Consider the following 13535-nt stretch of genomic DNA (forward strand, 5'->3'; position numbering starts at 1 on the left):
ATGAACTCTTTTGGAAAACTTTTCTGTGTTAAGAATACAGTCCTCGAGCAGTGAAAGAAGACAAAATGTGTCTTTCCATAGGCTGTCCAGTTGGTGACATCAGTCTAAAGATACTGTCAGGAGGAAATAGAAGTGCAGTGCCTGGATAAGGAAGAATCAGATGCTGGATGGGTTGCTCTTATTACAGCCAGGAGATGTGAGAGTGAGAACTCTGAATGAGGGCAGGAGTTTAAAAATCCTAAAGGCAGCACTAAATTAGCAGTATTAAGGGTAGCATCATCTGAGATTTTGCTCTTAGCTGATTTATCAGTTGAAGAAAATTGCTTGCTGTGGATGTCCCTAGCCAAAGGGTATACACTGGGTAGTTAATCATGTTCACATATCTTTACTTTGTGAGTAACCCTCACGTTATTCTGCCCAGGCTGGGAAATCTCTATCTCACTATCTGACAATCTAGATGAAATCTTAAGACTTTTGTTACTAGAAAAAGCAAACAAAACTCCAAGTGACATTTGTTTTAAATATTTGAACATTTGTTTTAATTCACCTGAAATGGTTTCCCTGTTTTTCTGCATAACAGTCTTGAGAAGCTTTAATCCATCACCCAAAGCTATATATATATTCCTCTGATGTTGATGATATTGCTTTGGCTGTTGTAGTTCTTGACAGAGAGAGCAAGACTTCAACAGCTCTCAGGAAAGTAGGCTAATCCTACACAAGTGACTGCTTGTTATGGGGTATGTGGGAAGATAAGTGTGCTTCTCTTCTCACATCAAATGAAATGCAAATGAAGCAAGAGAAAAAGGTAGGTGGACATTCATGCTTAGTAGAGTCCTGGCTGCTTTATAATCGGTATGCTTTAAAAAGAGAAACAAACTTATTAATAGGTAGAATTTTGAGTAACAAAATATGAATCCCAGATGGCCCCAGACTGGCAGCATTATATTTTGTGCAATATTACAAAAATCAGAATTAGAAATAGAGGAAGGAGGAGGGATTAGTAAGGTAGTCAGATGAGGGTGATATATGTTATATATATGTTACAACACATTGGAGAAAGTACTAAGCATTACAAAACTGTGTTCGTTGTTAGGAGTCTCAAATATTGGAGACTGGTAATTTTTTCTACTGGTTTGACTATTCTGAGCTAGTAGTTTGAAGAAAAGTCCTCAATTTTGGTTGGTGAACCCTTTTCTTAAACTCAAAAAAAAACCAAACAAACCCCAAAACAACAACAACAACAACAATTTGGCAGATAGAAAGGTTGCAGAGGAGTGCATTAGCAGTGTCTGCTGTTGAAAATACAATTCTGAGCAGAAGTTAAAATAACACAACAGGTTTAATAATTTAAATGAAGGCAAACTTTGCAGTCCACGAAAGGAAGACTTAATAAAGACAGTTCACAGATTTGCAGAAAGGATGGAAAGAAATAGTGGGGAACTTTAGGTGGGACACGAGGGACAGGATCGGAATCTACCTGTGTGGAAATTTTCTTCTGCAGTGCTTCCTATCATGATTCTATGATTCCATTCTCTCTGGCATGGGGCAAATCTAAAATGCTTCTTATTGCTTTTTAAAAAAAAAAGCTCAGCATCCAAAATTGAGAAGTGATTAACTACAGTTCTTCAGCTGTTATTCTCCAGAATGGTTGAAAATCTAGACACAAGACAATTGGGACACCCTTTGTATAGAATAGAATAAGGTCACCGAAGCGTTTCCCACTGTTTATTTTCTAAGTTATTTTAGGTGACTTCTATAACCTCAATCAGTGATCTGGCTTACTAGTCCATGTGCAGAGGTGGAGAACCAATGGGCTGTCTGTAGAGAAAGTAATCTTTCTACAGAAGAAAACATTTAAAACGAAATCTTGAAGATGAAGGAGGGATTGCAGGAAGAATCCAATTCTTGAGAGACTGTTGAATTAACTTGATCCAACTGTTAATTGTTGTTACCCAGAGACTTAAGTTACAACAGCTGACTTGGTTTTAGAGACCCTTGGGAATGTATTATTCATCCCTGGCCACACAGTTCCAAATTTTTATTGCTTCTTCTTGGGATCTCTGAGGACTTAATTGTGAGAATGGACTTCGTTTTCATACCTTGTAGAAGAAAGTTTCTCCTCCATTAGATTTGCTTCCTTTTGAGGTTTTGATGGAGAGAGATAATTACTCATGAATTAGTGTAATTATGAAGTATTTTTTTTTCAAAAAGAGCAGATGTTCTTTAAATAAAAAAAAAAAAAAAAAAAGGCAAAACAAGAAGGGAGCCACATAGGAAAGAATATTCTTGCTGCTGTCATTCAGTAATTTATCAGCAAAGGTGAAGGATGCCAATTAATATACATTCATATTCCCGGCATGAAAAGAATGGGGTTTGATTGTTAATTTTTGTTAAGGAAGTGTAGAGAGGATCTGAAAAAGAGTTAGAGAAGAACATTTTCCCAAAAGAACATGCACTAGTTAAAACTATTTTTATGGAAAATGTAACATGTCCCTTGGTAGTCCCATTATAATTTTCTATACCAAGTCCATCTCTTCACTTAGTATTCCAGCTGGGTGGAAGCTCAAGTTTTTGGAACTCTCCTGACAAGAACATTTGGTCAAGAACTTTCCATGTCTGTCTACTTGACTGACAAAATGAGAGTCATCTTCTGCATTGTCCCTACATACCCATAGCTCTCCTTAAACAGCTATCATGTTCATGATACTAACTTTGGGGAAACAGCTTATAAACTGTCTTCTAGGTTGTGTAAGTCATTGTTTTCACTTTGGTTGCCAACTGAACTTTCTGGCAGATGGCACTGAGTGAAAATTGCCAGTGTGCAGCACTTCAGAGAATCCAGATGTCTGCTTTTTCTGCCCAAGCTCATTTTCACTGTCTCTGTGTAAATACCAGCCCAGAAAAAAAAGGGCAAATAAAAGGGCTATTATTTGTTTTCAGGATAATCTGTGTTGCAGAGCCTTGCTCCTAAACCTGATGTTTCCTGATTCTATGGGTTTTGAAACAGTCAGGGAGGTTCCAGAATTCAGCTAGACTTATATGAACAAAGACTTCAATCTTGTAGTTTAAAATTCCCACTATTTTCCTGGTTCATTTAACTAGAAGAGCTGTAACTATTCAAGGATACCAGTGTGTTTATAGCAGACTTTTTGTAACTGAGCAGAGTGGCATCTTCGTGAGTCCATAATACTGAAATTCTCAGTCTTTGATTGTGCAAGATTGTATCACTTCAGTTTTGTCCAGCTATAATATTGGTCTTTGAAGATTACTATGATTAATTGGAGGGGAAAGGATTTTTTTGTTGTTGTTTTTCCTCAGAATACAGCTGTTTGTTTTTTTTTTCCCAGAATTGTGTGAAGTAGTCTGTATTTTAGCCAAATGAAGGTAACTGGCTTGGCCACTGAAAATTTGTGATCAGCACTGTCTTCTCTGCCAACTATGTTCTTTCTAAACAAAAAGAAATATCACTTCCCTAAGAAAATTTTTAAGGTTTTTTAAAAATATAGCTTTTGTCTTAATAAAGTCTTTTATTTGTTGCTAACAGAACCCCAAAAGGTGCTAGAGGTCCTCTTTTCCTGGTTTTTTTTTTTGTGTTTTTTTTTCTTTTCCTCTACCCTTTCTACTCCCTTTTCCTCCCTCCTCTCCATCACTGTTGCCCTTCTGCTTTTCCCTGGTAGCAGCCAGCTTTTAGCAATGCTGTTTGGTGATGAGAAGCATGATATTCAAAAGGCTCTGCTTATTCTCTCAGCTGATGGTATGCAGCACCTGCAGACATAAGAGTGTGAGGATGTGGGGGTAAAAGAACAAGTTAAATTCTTCCTTCTATCATCAATTGCCCTCCTTCTGTCTTGATGCCTGCTTTCCCTTGCAGTAGGAGTGTTTGTTTGCTGGGACTCATGCTGGCATCCAGCTGGGAGCTGAATTCATCTTTAATTATAGCCCATGCCTCTTCAGCACTTAAATGTAATAGACGAAATCTAATATGAATTGGTGCTGAACTTGTTCAGAGTCTCACTCATATTCATATTAGAGTATGATGAAGTAAATCCTGGGGTTTTGGAATGAACACATAGAGAAAAGGAAAGATTTCTATGGTCAAAACCGCTGTCCAAATGGTGACACATTATCTAATATTCTTAGAGTCACTGTTAATCTGACCTATTTGCAAAGGATACATCTGGTTATAACTATCTATTTAGGAATGCATTCACAAAAATAGAAGAATCTGTGTTTTGGGGTTTTTTTTTAAGTGAATGATATGATTTATTTGCAAGTGAAACAGAGAATGGGCACACTGCCAGTTATTCTTATCCCGAGCTCGCAACTGGTGAAACTGAACTATCATTTACGCATACTTACTGTCTCTTCTATTCATGTCTGTTTTTTCTGTGCAGTGCTATCTCATTTGTCATAATAAGTTGTCTGATTTCATAAAATGTTTGGCATGCCTCCATATTTATTAAAAATACTTTATTCTGCTCTTTGTTTTGAAATACACTGAACTTGCTTCTAATTCTTGAGATGAGCTGCTCTTTGTGAATTTTGCTTACGTGTATTTGTGTTAATCTAGATTGTTAGCTCCAATTCCTCAGGACAAAAATGATTTCTAAACACCTGATATTAAGTAAAATTAAAAACACACATGCTTGTAGCTTAAGAGTCATTTTTCAAACAGCAAAGGCTTCCAAAGCAGGAAATCACCAGGTAGAAGAACCAGTGTTATTCAGACTTGTGGTGCTGTCCTTGTGTTGTTTTTTTTAGCCTCAATTGTTTTGATTTTCTATCACCAGGGTCCTCCAGGTCCTCCAGGTCTGCCTGGTCCATCAGGAAAAAGAGGTCCTCGGGTGAGTAAAACAGCTTGTTCTTGTGTAGCTCCGCACAGGTCACTGATAATTAAGCTGGAGTTGGTGGGTTTTGGTTTTTTTTTTCAACTTCATTTGTGTGCCTGTTGATTATGAAAGTGTGTGATTCCTAACATTTGGTAGATAGCTTAAAATATGGCAAAGTAACTTTTTCTTCTGCTGTGAGCTTCAGCGTAGTCAATTCTGTGTAGGGGTGCATACACACACACGCAGGGCACTGTGACATTCACGCCTATCTTTTACTGCTTGCGATATTAACTTTTTGGTATTCTCCACACTGTTTCCATCTGCAACTCTGCAACTAGGGTCAAGTTAATTTGGTTTTGGAATGAGGAGTGAGCAACATGTGACACCGCGCAGACAAGCAGGCAATGGATACAAAGTTAGCCACTACAAGACAAAAAATTGTTCCCAATAATCTATTTTAGACTCTTGTGTTACAGCAGCTTGACAAAAGATGTGATAGGTAATGTAAGGATTTGCTGGGCTGTGGTATTTGGCGATGTAAGTGGTTGCGGCTGGAACGCACTCAGCTAGCCAAATGGCAAGCAGGAAGCAAGGGAGCAGATTATACAAAAATCCCAGCAGATGTGTGGGAGTAGTGTTGAGTCAGCCTTTGAGGCACATTTAAACAAGCTGTCACTCCACGTTGCATTCAGCATTCTGTTCTTTGCTGGCTTTCAAAACCTGGTGTGGCTGGCTAGGAAAGTGCAGCCCTCCAAGCGACAGGAACTGATCTGGTACTTCAGGGCAGCTGGTGAAGAGGAACTGGATGAGATACACTTAAAAGTGTAAAATGAAAACAATTTTTTCAAATCCATGTCTTCTTCACTTCATGTTTTTGTTTTGTTTCCATATTATCCTGCTGAAGAAAAGCTGGTGGTTTGTACGGCACAGATTTTTATATTGAAAACTACAAGCCATGTCAGAAAACACGTCTTATAGCATTGTATAGGGATGGTAAGGAAATGATGAAGGTGAATATTGAGCAGCAGTTATGACACGAAGAGAGTTTACAATGCATTCAAGAGCTGAGAAAGTATTTTAAGCAAATAATATATATATATTTTTTAAATGCCAGAGCTCTTTACTGCTCAATACTGCAAGTACAATTAGTGCAGAGACAAAAAAAAAAAACAAAAAACCATGTAAAACCTTGTTGATGCAAAGTTCATTTCCCCATTTACCAATCTGCTCTGTGACTTCTGTCTTCCACCGTGTGAGCTGCCCTTTGTGGTCTGAGAATGTGACTGGAGGTGTCACAGGGAAGAAGTGAAGTGCAGAGTTGCAGTGTCTGGGCCGCCTCCAAGGTCCAAGCCCAGTCTTGATAGAGGTTAATGTGGGTTGGACACTACCAGTGCCTGATTAATGATTACAGATTTCCATTAAAATCTTTTCTTCTGTGATAGAGCTAGGTCTGCATCTGACACACGATTTTGAGTTTCGTGTTTGTTTCTTGGCTTGTTCCAAGTTCCTCCAGAATAAACTTTCAGGAAATTCAGAATTAACCAGCAAGGAGGCCAAATTGCCTCAGTGCCTCCCATTTCACCAGGATGCTTTCACAGCTCTGTGTTGCCACAGTGAAGGAAAGAGTAATGCTAAGTTTATCTTTTGTAAGAACACTGAATTTATGAGAGAGCTGAAACAGAATCTTATTTTCAGTTTGTGTGAAATTTTGGCTGTAGTGGATATGGGAAAATCTTTGCTGCTGACTTACCAGGGTTAGCTTTTCACCAGTTTGGTCCTTCAGGGTTTGGAAGAAGAATAGCTGCTGACAGCCACTGCAGAAATATTTTCCCTAATGCACACTTTATCATGATTGAGGATTACTCAGTGTGTTGCAAGAATGGACATTTATCCTGGGTAGCGATTCAGCTACTAGGTAGAGACAGTTCTGGTTAGCCATTCTATTCCTGGAATGGTTTCAGTTAAACTGTTCTGGCAACAAGTCCATTTTTTACACTGGCTATGAGAGAATCTGAAGGGTTTCTATCTGTAAAGATTTGTTTTGAGGAGGTGGAATACTTTGCCTTATGTCCTCCCTTCAGTCAGTGAACACTATTCCAGTTCCTTATTTTGTAACTGATAGTTGAGTGCCTCAATGTGATTTCTCTGTGTTAATCCAGTGCCTTCAAGTTGTGCAGCTGCAGAGCTACATGCTGAATACCTGCTAAGATTTGAGAATTCTTCACTTTTGATTGTTAGGAGGCTGTGCTCATTTCTTGACAATCTTTTGAAAGTCTCAACCAGTACTTCTACAAGCAACAGTAATGCAGTAAAATGATTCACTGAACAACTGTAAACAGTTTAGTGAATTGCTGAATAACCTCCCTCTCTCTGTTTCTATAGGGTATTCCAGGACCACATGGTAATCCAGGTTTGCCAGGATTGCCAGGTCCAAAGGTGAGTTAATTTATCCATGTTTCTGTGTAAATAAGTGAACTTGTTAATGGCTTTTTGGAAGCCATAGAATCACTTCCTGTAATAGAAGCAATTGGTTGTCTTCAGTTTATAGATGGAGAGTGTTAACATAAGCAATTTTTAATTAAATATAATAAATCAAACAGATCTTAAAATCATGAAAAAATAGCAGTTTATCCAAGAATAAGGAAACTGTGCAGGATGGTGACTTGGAAACAAGTAGTCTGTGCTACCCAAAAGAGCTCATGTAAATCAGCCTAGCCTCTTAGATAAACTGGAATTTAAGGGAGAAGAAGCATTTAATTGATGCAACCTTTTGCCTTGATTAACAACAACAGAAAAAGGAAACTGAGTCATTCTCTATAAATTCCTCTTTCTGTTGGTGCCCAGTCTTTCATATTTAAATACTCTGATATTTCAGACATTCACACTTGATACGATACTTAAAACTGCAGCAAGAATACTAGACCTGGAAGCTCAGAAAACCCTTCAAATCTGTGTCACGTAATGCCCCTTTAAATAGACTTGACAGATTTGTGTAATTGCAGAATGCCTTCGACTCATATTTAGTTTGAACAATTTGATAGATAAGTTAGGAAAAAACAGCAGCAACCTTGATTTGTTTTAGCGCAATTCCTTGTGGCAGAAATCTGACCTGTCGTGGCAGGTGTTAAAAACTGCTTGAGGACATAAAAAGAAATTTAATAAAGCTTTCAGTGTTAAACACTGTGTAAAACTAAGTAACTCTATCTGGTATGTGCTCTTTAGTTAGTATCTGCTTTTATAGGAACAGTTAAACTCAGAGATTCACAATTGTTACATTACCTGTGCTGGCTGTATAATAATGTACATTGTTAGGAAAACAATTATAAGCAGTTACTTCTAGGATTTGTTTTATAATGTATTTTCCCACTCCACTGGGTCATAATCCTTAATGACTCTGTAGCCATATCCATGAATTTAAGAATACAAATGTATGTGCGTATGTGTGTGTTCATACATATGTGTGTGTCTATATGTGTGTATACATATATACTCACATACACAAATATTTATGAGTATATACACGCACACTCATTTCAGTAGGTGGGTAGCACTCTTCTTAATTTGTTAGATTATAAATTATCCTTTCAATACAAGTGCCTTCTGAAACTTTAAGTAGAAGCTATCCAGGTGCTCACCATGGATTGACTATGAGCATCCATCTGACCTACACAGACTACGTAAGCTGAAATTAAACACACCTTGGATCTCAAAACATAGCAGACAAGTTTTGTAACAATATTCTGTCACTGACTTAAAGCAGCTTTGAAATTCATGCTTTTTTCCCTTTTGTGTTGAAGCATCCTGATGCACTTGTTTGAGGCATAGAACAATGTTAGTTCACATCCTTCTTAATGTTTCAATTGATTTTCTCAGAGTACCAAATTCCATCCCTGAACAGGTACAAAGAGTTTCCATCAATAGCTGAGCATCCTCAGCATTTAATTCCTGGGAAATGATTGGTAGGGATGTTAAAGTAATTTAAAAGTATTCATAAAATTTGGCTGCATTTCTGGCTCTTTGGAAAAAGGATTAGTTCAAGAAAATCTGTCTTGTAAATTTTGGCACTTTTCTAATTACGCTGTAATGTTACATATATTAAATAACAAGGAGCTTTATTTTTATCTTTGCATCTTGACCTGTGGCTAAGTGTTCATCCACAATTGATGCATAACAATGGCCTGGTTTTCTGTTTATTTTTTTTCATTATTATTTTAACCAGTCAAGAGTTGATAACAATTTTATTTCCACTCTTAGTTTAATGTGCCAGCACTGGGAAAATGGAAGCAGCAGACGAACTGGATTTGTTCAAGGAATGTAATAATTTGCCTTCCAAAATGCAAACAAATTGCTGAAAACTACTCAGATTTCTCTTACCATGCTGAAGAACTGTGTTCTTTGTGGCCTGACACGCCAGTTTAACTCTACATGTCCTGCTTAGTGGGAGTGCTTCAGAAGAACCTTTTCTAGGTGTTGGTGTAGCAATGTATTAATCTCATCGATAGAGTCCTGGGGATGCCTATGAGAATAAAAGTGGTTGCTGAAAGCGAGAGAGAGAGCTAGAAATTTGGGATGGAAATAAAAACTTAACAATCACTATAATGGAAACAATGTAACTACATAGCCTTGTTGGGATGTGCCAATTTGCGATAAGGAAAGCTAAGCTTTTGAAACAAGTGAACAGTTATAAATAGGCCTACTATGCAAAGAAATTGAAAATATGGTTGCATTGGAAATTGGAATAGCAGCATTCTCTGCTGATATCCATTTTGTGTTAGTTTGATATATGGAAATTTTATTGGTAAAGTATGAAACAGGATTTATATTCAGTTATAGTTGTGAATACATGCACACTGACATATCTGTATCCCTAGACAATTTGCAAATGATAAATTGTAATCAAATGTTGTGACATGGAATTTAGAAAACAGATTTCTTTTTAGTGTGATTTATTGTATTTTGCCATGATTCACTGCAAGTTTTTGTCTGGTAACTTTTTTGGTGATATAGATAATGCATATGTATTTCCCTTTCTCTTGCTACAACAGTAAAAACATATGCTTCCACATATACAATTTAAAAAGTCTCTTCCCTGTTGATATTAATAAGCTTAATTTCTCTGCAATAGGGCCCTAAAGGGGACCCAGGATTCTCCCCAGGACAGGCAAAACGTGGAGAAAAGGTAACACTCACTTAATTATTGAAAAATGTTGAACTCTTGTTTAACGGTCACACAAGTTATAGCAAGACAATGCTTTGTGTGCATTGTACTTCTGATGTGTTTTGACACTTCTGTGAGACTGATCAGTGGAGACACAGGTGATGTAATGAACCACAGGTAAATAGACAATACTACTCAAAGATGAAACATAAATTATGTATTTTATCTTGTTTGGGAGAATGACAAAGTACTGATTCCTGTTTTCTTTAGTACTGTGAATTAGTACAGACAGACAAAATCTGACAAATGTACTCATTATTCTTTACAATATTGCAGCTAGTCTGTTTTTACTGTAGCTAGTCAGATGCTAGGATTTGTCCTCATGTTTGAGACTTTTCCACCTAGCTCCTTGTAGGCTTCTGTAGCCAAGTTAGCAGTTGTTCACTCTCTGCAAAATAGTTACATATATATTTAGTATGATTCTTCATAGAAATTATGGACTTTTAGCTCGTGACTATTTTTAGATAACAAATCTACTGCTGCTTATGTATGAAACTTTTAAATGAAAGTGATAATGCTAAACATTTAATGGCATTCTAATGTGTTCTAATGTAATATGTATTTTCAGTGTTAAAGAACTATTGAGCAGGATTCAGAAATACTTCAGTTGATGCACTGATAAGAAACTTAATGCTGCTTTTGCAGAAATTGCAACATTATTTTAAGCTAGCCAGCTTGTATTTCTGGCAGCTCAACCGGTGTCATGAGCTATACCTGTCCCCTTGAAACTCAATATATATTCATTGGCAGGTGCCCAAACTGCCATGGATATAGTATTGAACAGTCACCCACATATAAGTATGAGCTATGCCTACATATATATATATAGCTTGCGTCTGTTTTCAACAAATATCAGATTAGGCATTTCTATAGTTCTCACTGTTTTGAGTTCTTAAATTAAGCCCTATTACCAGTTGGTAGCACTTGAGGAAATATATACTTCTCAAGTTTTTTGTAATTTAAGAAAAATAACCTGTGCCTGATGTAAAAATAATAATAACCATCATCTTTTTTGCACCAAATGTTCAAGAGAAGATATGACTTGCTACACGTTAGCCCTATGCTGTGGTAGCATAGGTAGCCCTATGCTGCGGTTCAATGCAACATTGATTCTAACTGTCATTGTACAGGGTGATCCAGGCCCAATAGGCTTTTCAGGACCACCAGGGATCAAAGGCCAGAAGGTAAGTTCCTGTTTCCTATTTCACAATAGCCCTCCATGGTTCAATGCTACAGCCACCAGAAAGAAGAAAGTGTATGAGCTTTGCTTACTGCTGGTACTGTCAGATGTGTAAGGTCAGAAGTCCATCAGTGCAAAACTTTCTCTCAAATACTAAGCAAACAAATTATAGCAGGCATGGCATGCCCCTTCTGGTTGTGTAGGTTTGCCTGCAAGTTACAGCCATTTTAAGATTGATTATATTCCATTTTCAGTCTTTTGTTTATTCTTCCTACCTTGTGTACTTCGCAGTATACAAAAATCTCTGTGGGATCACGTGTTCTTTTGCTGGTAGTACTTCTGCATTATTTACTACTTTTCCAAACATGTGGCTAAATTTCTAAATAGAAGCCAAGTGAAATAAGTTCCAATTTTGGGTGCTACTGTGTTGTTTTCTTTTTTAGTGTGAAAAAATCAGATACTATATTTTGCATTAATAAATGCATAAAAATTGCAGCAGTCCTATGTATACAGGAAGGCAGAAGGCAAACGAGTTTTGGAAAAGGAAACAGAAGGATGTCACTAGAGAAAATGAGACAATCTTAAAAAAATAAATAAATAAACACAGAGTGAGGGAGTAAATGCAGTTTATGTGGAAAGAGAGAATATCTAGCATGTCTAGTAGGCTGCCATGGTTAGGCTGTATTATAGACAAACAGGCAAAAATAAGCAAGAAAGTTGGGGGAAAAGTGCTGTTATATACTGTCTTTTAATAAGACACTTCTGTTTTGCAAGTGTAATAAAAAGAATGGAAAACAGATAAAACAGTGAAGTTCAGTAGTATGTAACATTAAAGAAGTTGTAAAGTGTCCATCAAAAGGATGTAATAAACTGTTAGAAAGGTGGGCTCTGGTATTCATGGTCTTACCTTGACATACAAGGGAGAAGTAATACTTAAAGGTTTGCTTGTTAATGAATTAAAGATGAAATGGTATTGCAACAGAACTTGTGTTCAGTGTTAGAAGACATCTTCAGTTGACATCGTCTTGAGAATAAAAAATATTTCTATATATCATCTACTAATTCATTTCTAGAATTGACAGAAACAGTGAATGTGTGTCCAGAAAAGGAAGCTATCACTGAAATAATGCCAAGAGGAGTGTGGAAACTTACTTGGCCAAACACGTGGTCTCAGTTCTTGAACTGGGCAAACGTGTAGCTGCAACAAGAATTTGCATCCCCCCTCGTGAGAGCTAACCAATAAGTCTGGACATTGATAGCTTTTGTTACTCACTTGGACTTGGGCAGCCTTCAGATTCCTTAAGTATTATGCTTTCTTCTTTCATCAGGTTTAAGGTTAGAAAACAAAGTAGTTTTTGTTTTAAAGCTCTTTATATGGGAAGCAGCTGTCACTTGTTCTGGGTTATGAGACTGATATTTAGGGGCAAGGAAATGAAAATCTCATGGCCATCATGCTCTCTTCCTGTCACAAGAATTCACTCCTTATCTGAGGGTAGAGACTCAGTGAAGAACTGGGATCACTTGATCACTGGAAACTTTACGCTCTGTTTGCATGTTGTAAACATCAGACACTAATTAGAACCACGTTTAAGTTAACTTCTGCCTGACCCGCATTGCAAGAGCACCAGGTTTTGAACAGCACTGAACCTGTAAACAACAAAAAGTATTTCATGCTTAATATTTTAATGACAAATTCAGAATTAGTTGCATCATTTTTCAATACATATAAGTGGCTAAACATGCTGTCAGACTGGTAATTTTCTGTCAGTTTATTGTGATCTTGGAAATCATTTTCAAAGGAATATAACTGGAAGTAGCTGTGAAGTCATCTAGATACAAGATTAAACTGCAGGATAAAAACAAGTACTTCCATTTTTGTTCTGTACCCCAGTGTTACTGGGTAATTGACATAATGTTGAGTAAATAACTTATTTCTGATCAACTTACTCTTCCACTTAAAAAAAGAATATAAGAAAATCTTATATGAGAATTAATAGTGTCAAAAATTGTTTGATTTTTCACAGATGGCTCGTGTTGACTTAAGCAGTTTCTTAAAAGTAATTGATAGCAAACCAGTCTACCATTCTTCCAGACTTTCTTTTAATAATGTAATATAAGTCTATGTTATTTTCATGAAAATTACTTTTTTCATACTGATTTTTGTTAGCATCTTCCAGAAACACTTAAGTCCAGGGTTTGCTTTTTGTTCTGCAAAAATCCATTCCATGCTAACTGCGGTGATGGTGGCCATGGAGCTGTACTGCAATGCCTGCTGCCCTCCTCTGGACAGGACTGCCTCAGCTGTGCT

At 37.0% G+C, this 13535-nt stretch overlaps 1 protein-coding gene across 1 annotated transcript in view; it reads left to right on the forward strand.

The window, feature by feature from the left end:
- The window catches only part of COL24A1 (collagen type XXIV alpha 1 chain), a 119067-nt gene that overhangs the window by 14416 nt on the left and 91116 nt on the right, over nt 1-13535 (forward strand). Inside the window, exons 4-7 of the mRNA XM_090146412.1 lie at nt 4791-4844; nt 7212-7265; nt 9955-10008; nt 11178-11231. Of these exons, the coding sequence (XP_090002538.1) occupies nt 4791-4844; nt 7212-7265; nt 9955-10008; nt 11178-11231 (216 nt within the window). The remainder of the gene's footprint in view (nt 1-4790; nt 4845-7211; nt 7266-9954; nt 10009-11177; nt 11232-13535) is intronic.

This window comes from Phasianus colchicus, chromosome 9 (genome assembly GCF_987193195.1).
Source record: "Phasianus colchicus chromosome 9, bPhaCol1.hap1.1, whole genome shotgun sequence".
Classification (NCBI taxonomy): Eukaryota; Metazoa; Chordata; class Aves; order Galliformes; family Phasianidae; genus Phasianus; species Phasianus colchicus.